At 36.0% G+C, this 22,276-nt stretch overlaps 1 protein-coding gene across 1 annotated transcript in view; it reads left to right on the top strand.

Annotated features, from left to right (window-relative positions):
* Nucleotides 1–6,613, top strand: part of DNAH5 (dynein axonemal heavy chain 5) — a gene marked incomplete at its 5' end in the record, with an annotated part of 294,184 nt that extends 287,571 nt beyond the window's left edge. The window contains 3 exon segments of the mRNA XM_043995374.1: nt 5,627–5,670; nt 5,673–5,718; nt 5,721–6,613. Coding sequence (XP_043851309.1) covers nt 5,627–5,670; nt 5,673–5,718; nt 5,721–5,779 — 149 coding nt within the window.
* Between the last annotated feature and the right edge of the window lie 15,663 nt (nt 6,614–22,276).

Here is a 22,276-nt window from a genome sequence, read left to right as displayed (position 1 = left end):
TCTCCATAAATGGATGGTCACATTTCCTTAGTGTGGAGTAAATCACAAGTACACTTTGACATTTATTTGATCACAATATTTTATGATTCCTTCATTCCTTATCCTTTTGACCCAAATTCTTATTCTTCAAACTCACTATAATCTCCTTATCCTTCAAGTTTCTCTTGTTTCCTAGACCATATTGTTGTTGTTTATTTCATTCTTGAAGAGAACTAATGACATCACAAGGATGAAGTCTTGAAAGGCAGAGCTGTACAGTCATCAGCTTCACTGTCTCTTCCAGAATCAGTGGCAAGACAAAAGTCAAGACAACTGGTTATGGCCCAGCCCTAGAACCACATACACTCTCCTCCCTTCCCTATCTTGACCCACTGGTGAACAAGCTCAATTCTACATTGTCTTCTACTCTCTAATCCCTTGCCCCATTGTCCTATCATCAATCATGCCTTGCCAACCTCCAATCCTGGATTACTCCCACCACTTACTTCCTTTGCTCCTAAACACATGCTACTAAAAGGAGGTGAAAGAATCATGAAATCATACTACAAATTCCACTATAAATCTATGTTGTTTTAATCTGAACTGGAAACTCACTTCAGGAATATACACATTTGCTATCCCATTCTTCCCCATAATTGTTCCAAACTTTCTTATCTTCTTAAGCCTCCCACAATAGTCTTTTCTCTACCATTTCACCTAAGAGATGGTTTCAAACAGTATTTCACTTTTTTTCAAAGTGACTTCTCCTTTCCTCCTTTTCCTCATTTCACACTATTCAGACACATACCCTCAATGCATCCTTCACTTCAAACCCAGATAAAGATGTAGTCCTTGTACTTTGCCAAGAACAACCCTTCTATATCCACCATTAGTAAGAGTTCTTTATGACTTCTCCAGCAAATTGGCCCTACTATCCTCCCTAATTCTTCCCTTATCTTTAATTTCTCCCTATCATTTTTTTCTCTAGCTTCCTACAAATTCCTTGAGAAACCATCTACTCTAGGTGTGTATATCTCCTCTCCTCCAAACCCACTGTAATTGGGCTCTTCACCTCATCATTCAACTGAAACTACTCTTACCTAATTTATAAAGTACATTTTAATTGCCAAATCTAATAAAGATTTCTCAGTTCCAATACTTCTTGATCTTGCTGTAGAATCTGACACTGTTGATCCTCCTATTATAGATACGCTCTCTTTTCTAGGTTATAATGACACTTGTCTCTCCTGGTTCTCCTCCTACATAATTGACTATTCCTTTTTCAGTTTCTCATTCTCCTTTATTGAATCTTCACTCATGTCATATCCACTGACAACATGTTCCCAAGTGTCCTGTCTTAGGTCATCTTTTTCGTTATTGTTGCTATTTTTCTTTATACAATTTCACTTGGTGAGAACATTAACTCCTGTGTTCAATAACCATATATATAAGAGTTGCAATATAGGGAAGTCTAAGAACTGCAGAATCAACACTTTTGAATTGTGGTTCTGGAGAAGACTTTTCAGAGTCCTTTGGGTATCAAGGAGTTCAAATTGGTCAACACTTAAATAAATTAATTGAGGTTATTTGCTGGAAAGTCAAATACTGACGCTAATACTTAAATACTTTGGCCACATAATGAGAAGACAGCACTCATTGGAAAATACCCTGTTGTAAATTATTGAAGGTGAAAGGAAAAGGGGATGGCAGTAGAGAAGATGGATAGATAGTATCATGGAAATAATGAATAGTGAGGATAGAAGGGCCTGGTATGTTGTGGTCCTTGGGTTCACAGAGAATCAGATATGAGTGAATGAACAACAGAAATGCAGATAATTCCAAGATTTCTCTTTGTATCTATGTATCTATCTATGTATATCTGTATCTATCTATCATCTATCTATCTATCTATTTCCATCTATCATCTGTCTATCATCTATCACCCTGGTGTGTCTCTGTCTTTTTGGGTTTTTTTTGCAGGGCAATGGGGGTTAAGTGACTTGCCCAGGGTCACACAGCTAGTAAGTGTCAAGTGTCTGAGGCTGGATTTGAGCTCAGGTACTCCTGAATCCAAGGCCGATGCTTTATCCACTGCGCCACCTAGCTGCCCCCGTGTCTCTGTCTTTTTATGTCTTCTAATCCTTCTTTCTCTTTCTCTGCCCCTCCCTCTCCTTCCTAGTCTCTTTTACTCTCTCTCTCCATCTTTCTTGCCCAGTCCTCGCTTTATTTACTTAACTATAGTTATACATTACTAACTGCCTCCAGGATACATCAAATTATATGTTATATATTATAGGCATCTCAAGCACAACAGATTCAAAACAAAATGTATTCTCCTTTTCCCTAAATACTATTCTCTTCAAACTTCCTATGACTTTGGAGGGTAACACCAACGTTCGAGTCACCCATGCTCCAAAACTCAGTATCATAGATGCATCATTAATCTCACCTCACTTATCCAATTCAGTGCCAAATTTTGTCATTTCTTCCTTTACAGCACCCCACCTATATGATTCTTTTTCTATATTTGTACAACTACTGCCTAAATTCAGGATCTCATCACACCTCATCTGGACTATAGCAGAAGCCTTCAAAATGGCCTCTGCCTAAATGATGTGCACATTCCAATCTATTCTCCATTCAGCTGCCAAAATGCTTTTGTTTTTATGATTTATTTTTTTTTGGTGAGGCAATTGGAGTTGTGACTTGCCCAGGGTCACACAGCTGGTAAGTGTTAAGTGTCTGAGGTCAGATTTGAACTCACGTCCTCCTGACTCCAGGGTCGGTGCTTTATCCACTGCACCACCTAGCTGCCCCCAAAATGCTTTTTTAAATGTAAGCCTGACCTTGCTTCTCCACCCATCTGTTGCTCAATTAACTCCAATAGCGTTCTATTAATTAGCCTCTTAGGATCAATAAAATACTTTTTTGTTGGCACTTGTCTCTTCAGAACCTGATTCTTCCTTACCATTTCAGTCATCCTACACTTAGTTTCTTCCACACACGCTAGGACAGATCTTATATGGCTGACTTGTAGTTCTTTAAGTTTAACACCCCATTTCCCATCTCTGAGCCTTTGCACTATCTTCTTCCATTCCTGGTGTATTCTGTCCCATTATATCTACCTTTCAGTTTTCTTCAAGACTCAGTTAAATTCTTACCTTCTCCAGTGTGTCTTCATTTCTTCTAGCTTTCTTGTGCCCTTTCCCTCTCAGTTTACCTTCTCCATTTACTATGCTTATATCTTATATATTCTTATCTATTTACATATTCTTTCCATCAATAGAATGTAAATTGTTTGAGGTAATGGATTGTTTTGTCTTTTTCTGTAGGCCCAGGGTTTAGCTGAATGCCTGTAATATCAGGAAGAGCTTGATAAATGCTTGTTGACTGATTGACTTAATTTATTCCCTTAGAACTTTAAAGGAGGTTTAAAAATTATCCTAGAATTATATCTTTTTATATAGCAGGACAATACTTCTTAGTTATGTAAGCTTATTACAGATAAACAGGATCTCTGAGATGATAGGGATTAAAGAATCACCTGATAATCAAGGTTTAAAACATTATGCAAGTGTCCTTCAAAATTTGTTGGATAAATTTTAGATTATAGCTTGTAGATTTTGCGGAGAAAAATTGCCCATTGTATTTGAAATTATTTTAAATTGTTTTTGGGGATTGATAATAATAAGTTAATAGGAATATATAAATAGTTCTATGTTTGATTTAAATGTGTTTTGGATATTTTTCTAACACCCATATGATTTTATTCTCTACAAGAAACACATACAGCAGCCAATTTTATCAAGTGTTTAAGATATTCACCATCAAAATTGGGTGAAATCAAGGTTGTTTAGTAGAATTGGACAACTGTACTTCTGCAAAAAAATGCTGAATTTAAAGGGTGCTTAAAACATTTACATTACATGTGGTATTGGCTTGGCAAAACCAGCCTTTGGTGGATCTATTGGTATTGTAGGGGGTGGAAAAAGTGGAGATTTTCTTTTTAGTTTGGATATGGCTTATACTATTTCAAATCACAGATTCCTATTTATTTGAAACTGAGTTTGAATGGAAAAAGTAGAGGCATTGAATTTAAAATCTTTTGTTCAATACTTCAAGGATGTCTGATTTCATCTGTGTGAGTATACCCTCTCAGCATTACAAACAGCAATCTCTCTACTGCTTTAGTTTACCTATGGTCTTTATAAATAAACATGGCTAAAAAGAAGGCCAGCCTTCTGGTAATGAGCCTCCTGAATGTAGCTAGGCCTGCTGCTCTGACAACAGCTAAATATTCATAGATTAACTGAGATATGTCAAATATACTATCATCATAGTCATCACCACCACGTATTTGCTAAGTATTAGAAGCTCTTCCAGGTTAGTAGGACCTATGATGCTTGGACACTACTGGGCAATCTCAAGATTCCCAGTCTTCGCCAGGAGTGATGAGGCAAGCATAAGAGTAGGAGTTAGCACTTCCTTTTCAATCCTTGTATATTCTACTGGGTATCAAATGCATAAATTCTATGACTGATGAAGTCTTGCTGGGGTAGTTATATGTCAGAAAAAAATAACAATACCAGGTTTGGTTCTGGGGAAAAAATTAAGCAAAATTAGGAAGAACATCAATGGCACTGAGGTACCACTGAGGAAGTTAATGTTTTAATGACTTGGTGGGTTCTCTCTCTTTCTCAGTCCTATCTATATACTCTGTCTATCTCGCTCTCACTCATACACACACACACACACACACACACACACACACACACACACTCACACACACAGACTGCCATGACTCAGTAGAACATTTATAATACTTGGAAATGAATGTCTACGTTAGTGGTTTTTGGTAAATGAGTCAACTCTTAGAGGCCATTAAAGCACCATTCAAGTACTGAACTACATTAGTATGGCTAATTGGACCCACTCTTTACAAACCATTTTCATTGTGTGGTACATCATATTTTCATTTTGCTTTAAAAACATCTGGAAATGAAGGGGTCTCCTTGTTACTGTTGATGAAAAGTGGTTTCGTGATAAGCAGGCAGATGATGATAGGGGGTATAGGGAGGACTTTGAAAATAACATGATTTACTTTCACAATGAAACAGAGTGGCAGTGCCCCCTCATCTGTCCATGGAGCTCTCATTAAATATTACAGGCCACTTATATATGAGGCAAGCCCTAAGCAAGGTTCAGATTTAAATCCATGGAAGGATGTAATCCGTGTATTATTGAGAAAAAGAAAAAAGAGAGAATTACAGAACACCTTGGGCACAAGCAATCTTAGTGATTATCTCTGTAAAATAACAAGAGCCTGAATGTCTTAGGGCAAATTAGGTAAGTTAAGAGTGACCACTAACTGTGTTTTTATAATGCATTAATGACATTGATATGTAGGAAAGTTTAAAGGCATATTTTTCTGCGTAAAATTAGCCACTTCTCTTCTGCCCCCTACATTTCCACTGTGGAAGAATTCACTTCTGTTTTGTGTGTGTGGTGTGTGGTGTGTGTTTCGATGAACCATTTTATCTCCCTTCTAAAATACTTCAGATATATAACACTGTTTTCTTCACTCTGAATAATAACTTGAGTTTTGAACTTTGTAGATTTCTATCATTTCTTATCATTTTTTTTTAAGGTTCAAGAGATCCCCGAATGTACTCGTGTCCAATTTACAAGGAAGCCCAATCCGCACAGACTTGAACTACATTGCAGCAGTAGACCTTAGAACTCCAACCCCCCAGAGCACTGGATACTTCGTGGGGTAGCCCTTCTTTGTGATGTCAAGTAATGTTCAATCATTTTTCATAAGGACCTTTGCAGTGTTTTACACTGAAGAGTCTTAAAAGGATTAGTAAGGAAGTAAGCATTGTTCCCACTAAAATACCTAGAGGAAACAAGTTCTACGACAAATGATCATAACAATGATTTACCTGTGCTTTCTGTGCATATTAAATCAAATGCCCCCCCCCACCCCAAATTAATGAACTACAAGTTTTCCCCCCCTTCCCTAGCTATCTACTTACATTTGACTCGATTTACCAGTTGGACCAATCATTGTTTCATTCAAAGGTTATTCAGTGACTTAAGGAAAGTAAATGACCAATGATAATGATAATTACAACCCACTTTCTAATGACTTGTTGTCCCCAAATCCATTATAAAAGAAGCATTAATTGGCTTCATACTGTTTAATTGAAGATTAAATAGGTGAAGTAGTCAATGATTCTCTCTATGTATTAAGAAACTTTTTTCCTCTTAATAGTGTACTAATGTGAACCATGGGGTCTGAGCTTTCATGGAAAGTGTATTCTACTTTTGCTTTTGTATTCTTTACTTTTAGGGTCAAGGGATTTAATTCAAGGATTTGGAAGAACTGAATTTCAAAGACTTTTATTTTAATATATGAGTTGGGGAAGGTGGCACATAAAAGACAGTCCAGTGTGGTATAGTGGAAAAGGCTTAGGATCAAGGAATCTAAGTTTAAGTAGCAACTTGTTAGTTGTTTGGGCAAGTCATTTAATCTCTCTCAGATTCAGTTTCCCTATCTGTAATATGAGAATAATATTTATATTAGGTACTTTATAAGATCATTGTGTGAAAAGCACTTTGTAAATCTTAAATACTTTACAAAGGTGTGGTTTTTTTTACCTAAGTAAATAGGGGCAGCTAGGTGGTACAGTAGATAAAGCACCAGCCCTGGATTCAGGAGGACCTTAGTTTAATCCGGCCTTAGACACCTGGACACTTACTAGCTGTGTGACCTTGGGAAAGTCACTTAACCCCAATTGCCTTACCCCCCAAAAAAACAAAAAAAAAAAAACCAAAAAACCTAAGTAAATGATTGATGAATGTATGAGATCATTTGTAATCATAAAACACTTTTCAGTCGAATGCTTTATCAATTTAAACTATGATAGCAATATTAATTAACCCCCCATATTATTTTTTCCATTTATAAAAGTTTATTTTCTATTACTCTTAAAAAATAACTACTTTTACTGCTCATTTTTGCTCTTCTTTACCTTCAACCTTCCCTTAACTAGAAATATTTTGTTCAAAATCTACTCATACTATCTCACATTTATATAGTTCTTTAAATTTTACAATATATTTTTATGCAAATAACCTTATTTGATCATCACAACAACCCTGTGAGGGAGGTAATGCTAATATGAATTATTCTTTTTTAAAAAAATAAATAGGAAACTGATGCTCAGGGAAACTAAAGGGACTTACTTGCCCATGATGCTGTGTCAGAGGAAGGCTTTGAACCCAATCTCTTCTTTTTTTTTTTTTTTTTTTTTTTTAGTGAGGCCAATTGGGGTTAAGTGACTTGCCCAGGGTCACACAGCTAGTAAGTGTTAAGTGTCTGAGGCCGGATTTGAACTCAGGTAGTCCTGAATCCAGGGCCAGTGCTCTATCCACTGTGCCACCTAGCTGCCCCGAACCCAATCTCTTCTGACTCTAAATCCTGTTCTCTTTCTACTACATGATACGCTATTTTAGTCAAGCTACTTTAGACCTCTAGTTCATAAATTCTGGGCAAGATTTAATTTATATGTGTTTCTATAGTTTATAAATGTGATAGTTTAAGTATTAAGCAAAGAGTTACTATTTCCATGCTAATGGGGTTGGTATTTATGTGTGGGCTGTATGTTGTTTAATATAATTGGAGATAAGCCCACAGGGACATTAATTACATATACACAGTAGGGAGACACAATTGTTTGAACACCTTTCTTTTACATTAATAATTAGTTGATTTTTTGTGAATACATACCTGTATTCTCATAAATGAACAAAATTATAAAAATACAATGAATGGTTATTAAAAACATTTGCTGATTGGTGGAACTAGAATTGTTTATTATTAGGCATTAGTATTTGTAAGTTCAAATCTTGAAATGAACTTTGTCAAACTGAATATTAGTCAAAAATCATAGTACTTGAAAGTGTATAATTAGTATAAATTTATGCATTTACTTTTATCTTTATCCATAGTTACAGTATCCCCAAAGACCAACTAGAATCTATGGGAATAAATTCAATAAAGTATATTTGCAGAGTTTTCAATTGTCTCCAAGGATTCATAATTTTTTTTAGTTTTCAACATTTGTTTTTATACTATTTAGTTCCAAATTTTTCTCACTCCCTCCCTTCCTTACCTCCTCCCCAAGACAGAAAGCAATCTGATACAGGTTATATATGTACAATCGCATTAAACATATTTCTACATTAGTCATGTTGTGAAAGAAGAATCAGAACAAAGAGGAAAAAACCTCAAAAAAAAACCCCAAAAGTAGAAACGGTGATTCATAAAATATTATGTACAATAATCATTATAGCTAGTTGTTCAGTTTTTTTTGAGCATTAATTAAATTAGAGTTTCTTATATTCCATTGCCTATTTTTTTTTAGCTTGTTGCCACCCTTAGTCTCATCTGTCTCATTACTGACTAAGCCTTATCTCATGGCAAATGTATAAAAGTCTTGAATTCCTTTCTGGGGACTTAGTGAAATTCTCATGGCTCAAAACTCCACTCAAAAATTTGGCAAAAATATTCACTTGTAAGCATTTTTATTGAAAGGTATCAAAATAATTGTTTATTAAGAAGCAGATCTCCATTCTCAATGAAAATGATTCTCTAGTTCTCTCATCTTTTTGAAGGTTCTAAGGTCATTTTATATGCAATCATCTCAGATGATCATTTAGATACATTTGCATTATTAGCTCAAAATTGCCTGATTATCATTTTTCTTCACTTATTAGGAGTCACTCATACCTGATTAGCACTTTATAGTTTTTTAAAGCACTTTTCTCATAACAATGCTGTAAGGTAGGTAGTGAAGAACTAATCTGGTCAGACCATGTCCTATTCCCCAGTGGAAGAAAGGAGGACGTTCTGAGAGAAACAGGGACCGATTAATCCATAATTGCAGCCGCTGATACCAAAAACATTCTGTCAACCTCTTTGTTCCTTATTATCAAACATACCCAGGATCGATATATTTAAAGGTGGCTAGGGTCTGGTTACTCTACTACTGCTACATTTGGATTTCATCTGCCAGAACCAGTCCATATAGGCACAGATTTTCTTCAGGCATCATCCCTTTCCTCTCTACTTTAAACTTACTCTCCCTGTGTACATGTGTACACTACAAATTTCTCATGTTATGCCACTTTCACTTCCCCACCTATTTTTTTGTTCTTTTAAATAAGGTCTTTGTTTTATGGGGCCAGGATAGATCTGAAACATGGGGTTAATGGCTCATTTTATAAAGTATAATCATAACCCCTACTACATGGCAAGCATTTAACTCCCTTCATCTACCTCAGTATAAAATCTCATAGGACATTAGCTTCCTGGGCTACTCAGAATCAGCTCACAGAACTTTGGGGAAGGACCAATTGCTTATGAATATTGACATACTGCTTCATCTCACAGAACCAGCTGGCTACAAGGTTGCCTCTGTACCTTGAAATCTAGGTGCAGGCAGGGAGAAGTATTATTATGGTTACTTTACCAATGAAGAAAATGAGGCTCTTAGTAGTTACAAGACTTGTACCTTGGTTGTCTAGTTGCTTGGTGATATACTTGGGGCAAAATTTGTAATCAGATCATCCAAATCCAAGTTTTTCGCTCTATGTACTACCCCACATTGCCTCTATCACAAAAAGCATGAGTGTTGCGTATTTGAAAGGATTAATGCAACCATTTCATTTTCAAACTTGACTACTTATAATCTTCAAAAATATTAGTTTAACTAATTTATAAGATTCTTGTTATCCTGCAATTGACTGGTATTCACTGATTATTTATTCCTTGGACAGTTTTCTAGGACTTTTGATACAGGGTCCTAATTTTGTCCCTGCCTTCAATTGTTCTGTAGTCCAATCCATTGTTCACATGGTTCCCAAACTGATCAATCTAAAGTACAAACCTGACTACATAACTCCCTCTTGTCCAGATGTTTCAGTGGTTCAGCTTTAGAAGAAAATATAAACTCTGACATTTGGCATTAAAAATTGTTCATAATTTGTCTCTCACCTATTGTACCAAACAGTTCACATTCCTCTTCCTCACATGCACTACATTGTGGGCAAACTGGAGTACTCTATATTCACCATTTACCATCAACATCTCATCTACTGCCTTCATGATATTGCATAGGCTTGGCCCCCATACTTGGAATTCTCTCCTTCCTCACCTCACCATTTCATCTTAATTGTTCTTCTGTTCAACTCTGTTGGGCAGTGAACCAAACACTCAGAAACACAGAAAAAGACATACCAAAATAGAGCAAAATTATTGCATATCATTTCAGTATGCCAATTTCGCTCTCCAAAAGTGTTGTGGCATATTCATTGATACATCTGTAAAGCATCCCATTTGAGTTAAGTATATTTACTAAATTTGTACATGTCTAACATGAAACAAAATTGTTGGAAAAAATACTAACATCCTGTAGACTTGTCTCTTTTCCTTCAAGATCCTTGTTAAGTAATACCAAAGTAGCACTGTCACTCTGCTGGATTCCTTTTATTTTAGATTTATTTGCAAAACCTTAAACTTATTTCCTAAGTCATAAGATCATAGATTTAGAGCTATAAGGAAACTCAGAAATTATCTCCTCTTTCTCATTTTATACATGAGGAAACTGATTGGGAGTCACTTAACCAAGATCATAGATGTAGTAAATGGTAAATCTCAAATTTGAAACCAGGTTTTACTACTTCAAATCAAGTCCTAGTGCCACAACAATATACTGCCTCCCTTTGGAAAAGGGCAGCTAGGTGATGCAGTGGTTAGAGCACTGACTCTCGAGTCAAAAGGACATGAGTTCAAATTTCACCTCAGCTGTGTGACCCTGGGAAAGTCACTCAACTCCAATTGCCTTAAACACCTGGGATCATCTTCTGTCATCCTGATATATATATTTAGCTACTGGACCCAGGTGACTCTGGAGCAGAGAGTGATGTTGGTGACCTTGCACAGCTCTCCCTCACTTAAATCCAATTCAATCCAAGTCATGACATCACCCTGATGTCATGGTCTTCTTCAAGAATGAAGGATAAACCACTCCCTTTCAAAATTATAAGGTATAAATTTCAACATAAAATAATTAATAGAAGATTATTGAAACTAAGGTTGGCAGATTCTAACTTTTAAAAGAATTGAAGATTTATAATAAAACTTATTAAAAATAGAGGGTATACTCTAATGATACAAAAGTTCTATATTTTTCCCTTAGCAATTGGATAGTCCATCTTATGTGTCTAATCTTCTTTTCCCAGTTTAGTATTACTGAAAATTGATTTTATTATGTATCTGATTTATTGGTTCTATAATGCCTACTGAATAGTAGGCATTGTTAGCATCATATGATGATGCTTCCTGAGTCTAAATAATATGATGCATCTGAATTCATTCTTTGGTTTTCAAAGATTAATCAGTTGAACCACTTGATAGTGAAACATACAAGCATGTGCATTTGTGAAAAATAGAAAATTGCTATCTCTAGGCATTAGGTAGTTTATGAACATCTTCTAGCAGTGACATGAGTATGAGCCTTCTCCCTTGTACATATAACAAATAAGTATTTATAGGGATCTTGGTAAGTATCAAAAAGGGGCAAAAGAGAGATTTTCAAGGTCTTTTTCATATTCAAAGGTAGGATTTGGATAAGTGTCAGTGGTCCTGGAAATGCTGCCTTACTAATTTTAAGAGTAAGCTTTATTTCTCCACTTTTGTGCTATATTTTCAGTAAAATGAATCCAAGCAGGCTCTAGAGCAGAGCAGGCACTTGTTTATTCTACCACTTGTGAGGCTGTCCAGGAACTTTCCACCTGCCTGAGAAGCTTATTTGGGCAGCCAGGTGGATAGTAATTATACACATAATCCTCTTCTCTCCCTTCATTTGCATGAAGAGGATATGAAACTGTGAGTAGTTAGGATGGAAGGAAGCTAAGGGGTAAAAGGAAGCTGTCTAAATGTAATGAAAATGAGTGATAAGAAAAAGCTGATGCTGACAGACCGAGATTTCTGCTCTCAGGCTCCAGTTAGAATTTGCTTAATAGGAAGCATTCTGGTGGATCAAAGTAGTTTCAGTGAAACACCCTGCTGAAAGAGTCTAAAGTTGGAAAAAGAGGAATGGGTTTGTATTTTTAAAATATCATCATACATTTTTGTACTTGAGTTCAAGATTATCATTTCATGACACAGGAATGAAATATTCTTATGATCCAATATTATAACTCCTGTGGCTAAACTGAATTAATCTGATGCTTTATAAATGCTCCATCGTATCCCTGAAGGGGACCCAAACCTATAAAACCAGTCTCCTGGCCCTGGTTAATGAATCTTCTTCCTTAGAGTACTTTTGCTCCTTTCTCTGCTATAATCCCCTGCTTAGTTTCTCCAAGGTTCTAGATTTATATCCAAGCTTAATTGTTTCTGAGGTTGTAGTTTATGGTACTCAAGGTATGCAGCCAAGGCATAGAATATTGCCCTCCTTTTCATCTGCATACCACATGACATTTTTCACTTTGCTAGGTGTTATTGCTGGTTGTGTGTTCATTGATTATGGCTACAACTCAGAAATATTGTGCAAAGGGAGGCTTTGGCCCCAGATTCTTTTAATATTTGATGATTACATTAATACATTTCTTCATTTATTTCTTCACCTGGGCCAATAAAGAGCAAGCACATCAAATGCAACCAGAAATAGATGGGCTTAGAAAGCCAATTAAGTGCTCCTCAATGTGGGGGCAAGAGTCATTTTTAATAAGGCTGCAGTTCAGGGTTCACTTGGGGGAACCTGAGGAAGAAGGAAGATTAAATGAGAGGAAAGATAGGGAATAGTCTACCTAGAAAGGCACTGAATGGATAGATTTAGAAGAGGCTTAGAAATTGAAAAAAAATACTCTGCTTGGGTTAGTTTTGAACATTCCTCTTTACTGCTGAGGCTGGTTTTAATTCACTCTTTTGAGCTTCATCTCTCTCAGTGCAGTCAGCTGTGATGTACCCATTTCTAATTTATTTATGCAAATACTTAAAGCAAATCCCCTGAGATCTGAAGAAAACACTTTAGTATATTTCATCATTTGAATAATGGTCATTTACATGTGCCAAATGCTACATTTTTAACCAGTCTAGCAAAATATGAAAATAGTTTTCCTCCCCACCTTGGGATCTTAATGAATTGCTAATGCCAACATTTTCTATCCCTGGTTACTCTATATCCCTTGATCCTTCCCTCAAGGATTTCTAAGTAGTTTTAATGAGTATCTCTTAAAATGACGATAATGGCTACAATTTCAGTTACTTTTGCACAGTAAAAAATGTCTTTATCTGATTATTTTGGTTATAATAGCCACTCAGAAATTTACTAGAGGGAGGAAAATATAGGTAAATAAACTTTGTGGAACTTGACTAATCATTTGCGACTTGATTCCCCCTTGCCTCCCACTTTCTCTCTTCAATTCAAAAAACATATATTAAGTGCCTACTATGTGCCAGACACTATGCTAAGCATTGGGGAAAAAGACAGTCCCTGCCCTCAAGGAGTTTCATCTTTTTATACTCACAAAGTTTGCTTAATAGACTTCTAAATCATCAAAGTAGAGTTTTATGTTTGTGTATGATAGAGAGGAACTGAACAAAGCTTAATAAGCTCAGTTTACATTTCTAGAATCAGTGAAGATGATTCACAGTAGGCCCGTGAAATGAACATTTTTTAGCTTTAGAGCTGGGCAGGACCTTAGAGGTTACACAGGCTAACCCCTTCATATTACAGATTAGAAAGCTGTGGTCCATAGAGGTGGAGTGATTTGTGTGAAGTCACACAGTTAGTAAGTAGCAAAGCTAGGATTCACACCTAGGTCTTCTGACAACAAAGCCAGCCACTTTCCTCACACTAGGCATCTTAGTCCTGGTGCTAATACTTTTGCGTGAAATGAATATGCAAGTGTAAATAGATACTAATGTTATGGAACCATTATATGGGAGCCTCTTTGAAGACAGAGACTTTCTTTTGCCTTTTTTTGTTTGTTTGTTTGTTTGTTTTTTGTATCCCTAGTGCTTAGCACAGTGTCTGGCACATCCTAAAATGTTTATTGAGTTGAATTAACTCAGAAGACTTGGGTTTGAATCCTAGTCATGTTACTCTCTGTGGAACTTTCAGTAAGCTACCTTACATCTCTCAACTTCAATTTATTAAGCTCTAAAATGAGGGGGAAGTAGATAATGTGATTTTAAAAGTCCATTCTAGCTCTCAATAAATGATCTTCTGAAACCAGTGACTTATTCAAAAATGTGTTGAATTGTTTCAGCTCTTTGTGTTTGACGCTTAGTGACCCCATTCTGGGGTTTTCTTGGCAAAGATACTGGAGTGGTTTGCCATGTCTTTCTCCAGATCATTTTATAGATGAAAAACAGACATACAGGGTTAAGTGACTAAGGTCTAGTAGGTGTCTAAGGCTGGATTTGAACTGATGAAGTTAAAGTCTTCTGGATTCTAAGACCAGTTCTCTTTGCACTGTACCACCAAGCTGCCTTCATTCAAGAATAAAAGCTGCCATCTTGTTTAATGGGAATATAAACATTTGTCCCACTAATCATTTTGTAATTTTTAACAAAGTGAACCAATCACAATTATACTCCTTAAAAGTAGTTGTGCTAATATGGTCTGATGAAGAACTGCGAATGACTGAACTATTCTCCACAATACAATGATCTAAGACAATCCCAAAAGACTAATGATGAAGCATAGTATCCACCTCCAGAGAAAGAACTGATATTGATGGAACACAGACTGAAGCATGCTATTTTCACTTTCTTTCATTTTTTCTTTTATTCAAGTTTTCTTATACACAATGACTAATATGGCAATGTTTTATATAATTTCACATGTATAACCTATATCAGATTGCTTATCACTTCAGGGATGGGGAAGGGGAAATGGAAGGAGGGATAGAATTTGAAACTGAAAACTTTAAATAAAAATGTTTATTAAAAATAGTTATTCTAGATAGGCCAAATAATACTTGGGATTGATAATTCACATAATGGACAATTTTGTTTTTGCTATCTGTTCAAAGAAATGAGGGCTATTGACTTCAAGTTTGGCAAGGAAACCCTGATCATGTTCATTGTATCTGACCTTAGTTTTTTTTGCCTTATTAGGTTTATCTTTATTTTTATAATTGTCCTCAGTGCATATGTTGTTTTTTTTCTGTTCTGTTTTTTTTTTAGTCTTCCTCATGTCATATTTGACTTCTAGTATTTCTTTGTATTCCTCATAATGCTTGTTCCTTATGCCTTTCTCTAGAAATTTCAAGTGTGTCTTCAGGTGAATCATAAAGGGGAATAGGAGTGAATGAGATTGTTATTGTGAATAGTAATGAGATGCAATTGAAGTTAGCAACATAATTTGGTATCAGCCTCTTCCCTGTCATTTACCATCATATCATCAATTATACAGCAGTAAGGACCCTCCTTATAACATTGTCTATTCTATGGGTTACCATTATAGAAGAAACCATGTTGTAATTAACCTTTTTATGGTTCTTCTAGTACCTAAATCCCTTCGATAGACTATCAAGCAGTTCCAATCACAAACTGCACAAGGCAGTTGAATGCCCATCAGTCTGTGATATAGTTGCCAAAAGTGACCCATGACATGGATAATGTACTCAGACTAGTTGAATTAAGAAGCACAATAGCAGGGGCAGCTAGGTGGCGCAGTGGATAGAGCACTGGCCCTGGAGTCAGGAGTACCTGAGTTCAAATCCGGCCTCAGACACTTAACACTTACTAGCTGTGTGACCCTGGGCAAGTCACTTAACCCCAATTGCCTCACTAAAAAAAAAAAAAAAAAAAAGAAGCACAATAGCAGCTAATCTGCCTGAGTTGAAGGAATATCTCTACATCAGTGACATTATAGATTAGGACAAAACACAAACAAAAAAATATAATAACAGTTTAAATGATAACGCCTCAAAGTATTGAGACCCCCCCCCACTCCCCACTCCCACTCCCCCTAACATATTTACATTTTAAAATGTTCGAACATGAATTAATATATTAGCACCCTAACTGCATTTGGGAGCTCATCCAAATAACTTTATCTTGGGGGAAGCTAGGTGGCACAATGGATAAAGCACCAGCCCTGTATTCAGGAGGACTTGAGTTCAAATCCGGCATCAGACACTTGACACTTACTAGCTGTGTGACCCTGGGAAAGTTACTTAATCCACAATTGCCCCACAAAAAAATAAAAGCAAATAACTTTATCTTGTAATTGCTCTGAATAGTGAAGCAACCATCAGCAGTGAGCAAAAATTGTCTAGTCCCTCCCCTTTATGAAAGACAGGTGTCACATCTACTATCCCTTTTCTGGATGAAGAAGTGAGTAAATATTTAACATCCATTCTCTGGAAGGGTGCCTACAGTATATATCACATAGAATTATGTGACTGAAAGGAGTCATGAGAGCTCATTTCATGTATTCCTCAGTGCTGTGAGGCTGCTTGGGAAGTGTCCCCCTACCTGGAAAGCCTAGAATGAGGGCAGTCAGTTGGACAGTAAGTATTTACATGTTTCTTCCCTCTCCCTTCATTTGCATAAAGAGGATAAGGTAATGTGAAGTTAATGGTTAGGATGCTGTACCAGTATTATCTGAAATGATGATTATCTTCTTAACTTACTCCTAAAAACATAAGGCGGCACATAAGATCAGGTATCAATACATTCCCTTTATAAGTGTTTATTTTACCTTTTTCTCCTGCCCGTCCCCCTTTCTGGTGCTTGTCACATTTCTGGTGAGCTTTGGAGGGAGATGTGTCCAGCTTAGCTGGAACTTGGATATAGGAGAAAGCCAAGATTCTCATTTTCACATGCTTTTCATATGGAGTCCTAGCCAGGAATTCTGAAAGGCCCAGAGAGAGTCTGTGATCTAGCGCAAAACTTCTTAAACTGTGGGTCATGACCCCATATGGGGTGGTGCAACTGAATGTGGGGTGTCTCGAAAAATTGGGCAATTGTAAAATTTTATGTATTCTTATTTTATATGTTTATATAACAGGGGTCACATGAAAATTTCAGAGGAAGTTGAGTAAAGTAGGACAATTTATGGAATAAAGTTAAGTGTGGTTATTTTGAAAACAAGCCCAAAGTTTGGCTACTGTGGGAAAGGTGGGATATATATGACACATTCTTCCACTATCTGATTAGTTGATTACAGCTCCTGTGGGATTAAGCCAAGATTCCCAGTTTGGATCCTACTGACATAATATAAAAAGCACTGGATTGTGATTCACAAGGCCAGAAACCAGGATTTCTACTCTGATTTTATACCAAATTATCAGCACTTTAGTATCCTCATCTACAAAATTTGATACCTGGGCTATGTGATTTCCAAAGCCACTGACTGAAGTATAATTTCATGATAATGATGGATAAGTATAAAAATTCCTGGGTTATGATTGTTAGAGAACTAGAGATCAGTAGCAATAAACTTTATTCCTTATGAATTCCAGTTGCTGTGAAAATAAGGAAACAAAAGCTTAGTGAGACTAAGCGATTTGTGCTGGTTTATGTTAGAACCAGGGTTAGAAACCAGATTTTTTGATTTCCAGGTAATTGCCCTATACTCAGCCTCACATAGAAAAGAGAAAGATCGGTGCTTACTTCCTTATGACAACAATGCCTCTTCAGAAAACTAAGGTAACTAGTTAACTAGCCCTTATTTATCATGGTTGTTCTGCTCAGTCCTACCAAAATCATATGATGCATCTGAAATTATTACTACAGAAATAATTAGGAGAGGTGGTAGCATGTCCTAATAAGGACACTGGGCTGGGCACCGGGTAACCTGTGTTCTAATTTTGATTTTACCACCAATGAATTTTATGAATTTGGGGAAGTCATCTCTCCTTTTTGGATTTCAGTTTCCTTATTAGGAAAGCAAAAGTTTGTACTAGTCTGTCTTTCCTAGTTCCAAAGTTTTGTGCTTCCTTAAGATGTTCTTTCTGTAAGCCCTTTTCTCTTTGTTTTCAGTTTGAAAGAGAAATGTTTTCTTAGGGTTCTTTCATCTCAGATTTTTAGACTGATGCTCTTTGGTGGGTCCATTTCAAAGTAAAACCAGAGCTCCTACTGCTTCACTCTGTGTGACACTGCTATTCCACAAACATAATAAGCATATACTATAATGTGCCATTTAAGTTAGTTTGAAACTGACATTCATACCCAATGTTCTCCTGTTATACCATTATTGACTGTCCAAATAAGCAAAACAGATTATTTATTTTTCTCAGATAGTTGTGGATGCTATTTTTCTTATGACAACAGGGACATTTAAAGTTAAAAAACAAAACAAAAAAACCAGGTGTTAGATTGTGATGTTATTGCAACTTTTAAGAAATTAGTCATTTATTTTGAAGTACAAATGTGTTGGCTTATTAAAATAACATATGCACACTCATTAGCCAAATCAAGAGAAAATGGGATTTATAGGTCAGAAAAAAATTGGCAGGGGATAGGCAAATGGAGACATCTTATTGATATCTCTTTTAATTATGAAAATGTTATGTTCTTTCATAATTATTTGTTCAGTCATTCAATCATGTGTGATTTCTTTTTGTTACCTTGTATGGGGTTTTCTTGGCAAAGGTACTGGAATGGTTTGCCATTTCCTTCTCCAGTAGATTAAGGCAAACAGAGGTTCAGTGACTTGCGCGGAGTCAATAGAGCTTGTGAGTGTCTGAAGCTGGATTTGAACACAGGTTCAAATCCTGATTCTAAGCCCGAGTGCTGGATTTGAACTCAGGTCCTCCTGAATCCACTACACCACCTAGCTGCCCCCAACCAGGCATCTTTTTAAAGAAATAAATACTTCATGTGCAATTCATTATTTCACTTGCAAAAGTCCTCCTTCAATGACTCAATGTGGTATTGAAGTGACCTAAGATTTTTGAAACCATCAGTACCAGTGTATAATTTTGGTCAAATTCAACTAAGATAGAACAACTTTTCATATAGTCCTTAAAACATATGGCATGTGATGTTCAAGAATCAACCTATCTAAATATGGAAAAACTCATGACTCCCAGACTGGCCCCCTGAAGGTGAATTCTATGACTATAGTAACCTATGTAGGAAAGAAAACTACAAATGGTCCGCAATCCCATGTCACCCCTCTGCTTCTGGAGTAATAGCGGTAGAATGTAAGAAAACTGGATAGACCATGGTAAAAATCAGTTATTACATGTAATTATATGTAATTTAACTATTAGTCTCCTCAAAATATGTAATCCTCATCATATCACCAAGAGCTAACATACTACTGGAATAATTAAATCACATCAATGTTAACATTCTTGTTCTGATGAAAAGAGAAGAAAAAAAAAGGTACAGTTAAATGGGAAAATAATTCACAGGTTCTACTTGGAAAAATGAGTAAAAAGGTTAGTTGTACCTTGCATCTAAATTCAATAAGAATGAATATTTCCTTGGTCATCTCACCTTGCAGTGTGCATGATAAACATAAAAAGATCACCAATTGGAACTACTCTGGTAGCATCAGTTGCTGAGTGAGGCAGATATTCTACAAAGAATTTGATAAGAGCCTTCAGATCAAATTATGATGCACTTTAATGCTTGCTTATTTGGGTACAAAATTGGGAATATGGGGAAGGCATTAAAAAAATATTGAACTCTATGACTTAGGATCAAAGGACTGAGGACTATACTATCATTCTCATTCTCTCTCTCTCTCTCTCTCTCTCTCTCTCTCTCTCTCTCTCTCTCTCTCTCTCTCTCTCTCTTTCCCTCCCTCCCTCCCTCCCTCCCTCCCTCCCCATCTCCCTGCTTGCATCTTTGTCTGCTCATTTATCTATCTACCAAGTGACAGGACATGCAGCAAGTAACATCACAAAAAGCAACTAACCAACCAATATTGACTATCTTAGCAGAGAAATGACTGTTTTGTGATCAAGAAGTCATTTTCAAATCAGCTTCTGTGTAAGTCAGATCATAGACTTTTTAGAACAAAGATAAAAATTCACACCAAATTAGAAGATACAGACCAGTTGATATAGCCTATAATTGAAACCGTTTTTACCTGATCTAGTCAAAAAAGTTATTGATCCTTGACAATTGGAAGATCTAAAACTGACAATAGTATCATGATTTCCTATGAAAGTAATTTGAAGTAATTAAGTAATATGAAACAATCATAACAAATAAGATTCCTAAATCCTTGAAAATGTCTCAGGCCTGAAACAACTAATCTCCTTAACAAGTAGATAAGTACAGATTATTTTGCGGCCATCATCAATTTATAATATAAAATAATTTAGAAAATCATATGAGGAGGATAGTGGATAATGATAATCTGTAGAACTTTATTAAACAGTATGAAGTAGTGAAGCAAATTCAAGTTTTCAGAAAGATTGTGGTGAAACCCAAATCAACAGCATTTATGGATGAAATTGAAAAAAAAACAAATTGAGGAATAATATGAAATATTAGTTGTTTAGGTAGTAAACTTTTTTATCAATTGTAATTGAGTCAGCATATTTATAATCTCATAGTCCGTATTGTCTTATATGAGAAAATAGAAATAGCGCACACACACACACACAAAATGGGAATAGCTAGACTAGACCAAGAACCTGCAGAGGACATTTATGTTTGAGGCAAAACAACTTTGAGGACACTGAGTAATCATTTCTTAAGATATCTGAGAAAAGGATGATACCAAATATTTTGGGGAAAACTGGCTTGATTTTTATTTAGAATTACTATTATTGAGGGAATTTAAAAGACTTCAATAATGTCTTACACAAGGGGCGGCTAGGTGGCTCAGTGGATAAAGCACCAGCTCTGGATTCAGGAGTACCTCAGTTCAAATCCGGCCTTAGACACTTGACACTTACTAGCTGTGTGACCCTGGGAAAGTCACTTAACCTCCATTGCCCTGCAAAAAAAAAATAATAATGTCTTGCACACACACCTAAATTTTTACTTTTATAATTTTTTGAGAATTATCTATCCATGTAACAAGAATAGTAAAAAATGAGCAAACCTGGAAGATTTTTATACATGACAGCATATTAAATACCAAATTTTTTATAGTCACAGTTTTTAAAGATTCACAGAATATAATGTGACACTATTGTTGATTCTCAATTTATTTAATTTGAATGATTGGAAGAGTTCCATGCATGTCTAAGGAGGGAATGCCAGTTTTGGAGGCCATTTATTCAGCATTGATATTCTTCAAGTGATGTTGTATGGCTGTGAGTTATGGAGTATCACCAAAGAACAATGGAGAATTGTGTATGGTGAATGTAAGTGCACAGCAAGATATTGTAATCAAGGAATTATACAGAAATAATCTAAATAATATTATCACAGAAGTTTATGATAAAAAATAGGTTCGAGCTGAGCACTTTAGTGCACATCTATAATTCTTGCTATTGGGGAAGGCTGAGGCTCAAGGATTATTTGAGTTTGGGGGTTCTGATATTCAGTAGGGCTGAAGCTCTTCTGCATCTCTCACTAAGCCTGGTGCTAATATGATGGGCTTCTGGAAGTGGAGGGTCACCAGGAGGGGTGAACCAGCCCTTATCAGAAAAATAAAAAAGCAGGTTAAAGCTTCCATCATGATCATATTGGAATGTGGCCCATGACGGCCACTGTACTTCCCAAGTGAGATAGATTCAATCTCTATTAGCCAGTTGTTAGTAGAAACCTATCCTAAAGTGTTTCAGATCTTGAATCTACAGGGCATATTCATTTTTTCCCATTTACTTTTTTTTTTTTTGCTGGGCAGTGAGGGTTGACTTGAAAAGAATATATTCTTAAAGAGCCTATGTCCCTTAGAACAGAACACATACTTTGAGTAAAACTTCTTGATCATTTGTTTTGTAAACATAAATTCAAACTTGTTTCATTAATGACTTTTCTGAGACAAATCCTTTGTTTTCTCAAATGTCTGGCTGTGCCTGATGCTTTGAACCATTTAATATTTTCATACATTATATTTAGTGAAGGTAGCCAGCTATTACATAAGAATTCAATCAATACCAATAACTTTTGAAGAACTGGAAGTAATTTTTCAGCAGATAAAAAGCATACTAGGTATTGTGATCTATCTGAATTAAGCCTGATACATATGTAAAGTTGTAAAATGAATACACATTACCTTTAAAGGGCAAATCCACTCAAGGATCCTATTGACCTAGGCCATTAAAAAACAACATGAAACCATATGGTCTTACC

This window comes from Dromiciops gliroides, chromosome 1 (assembly GCF_019393635.1).
Source record: "Dromiciops gliroides isolate mDroGli1 chromosome 1, mDroGli1.pri, whole genome shotgun sequence".
Classification (NCBI taxonomy): domain Eukaryota; kingdom Metazoa; phylum Chordata; class Mammalia; order Microbiotheria; family Microbiotheriidae; genus Dromiciops; species Dromiciops gliroides.
This window is presented reverse-complemented; position numbering and strand designations above follow the sequence as displayed.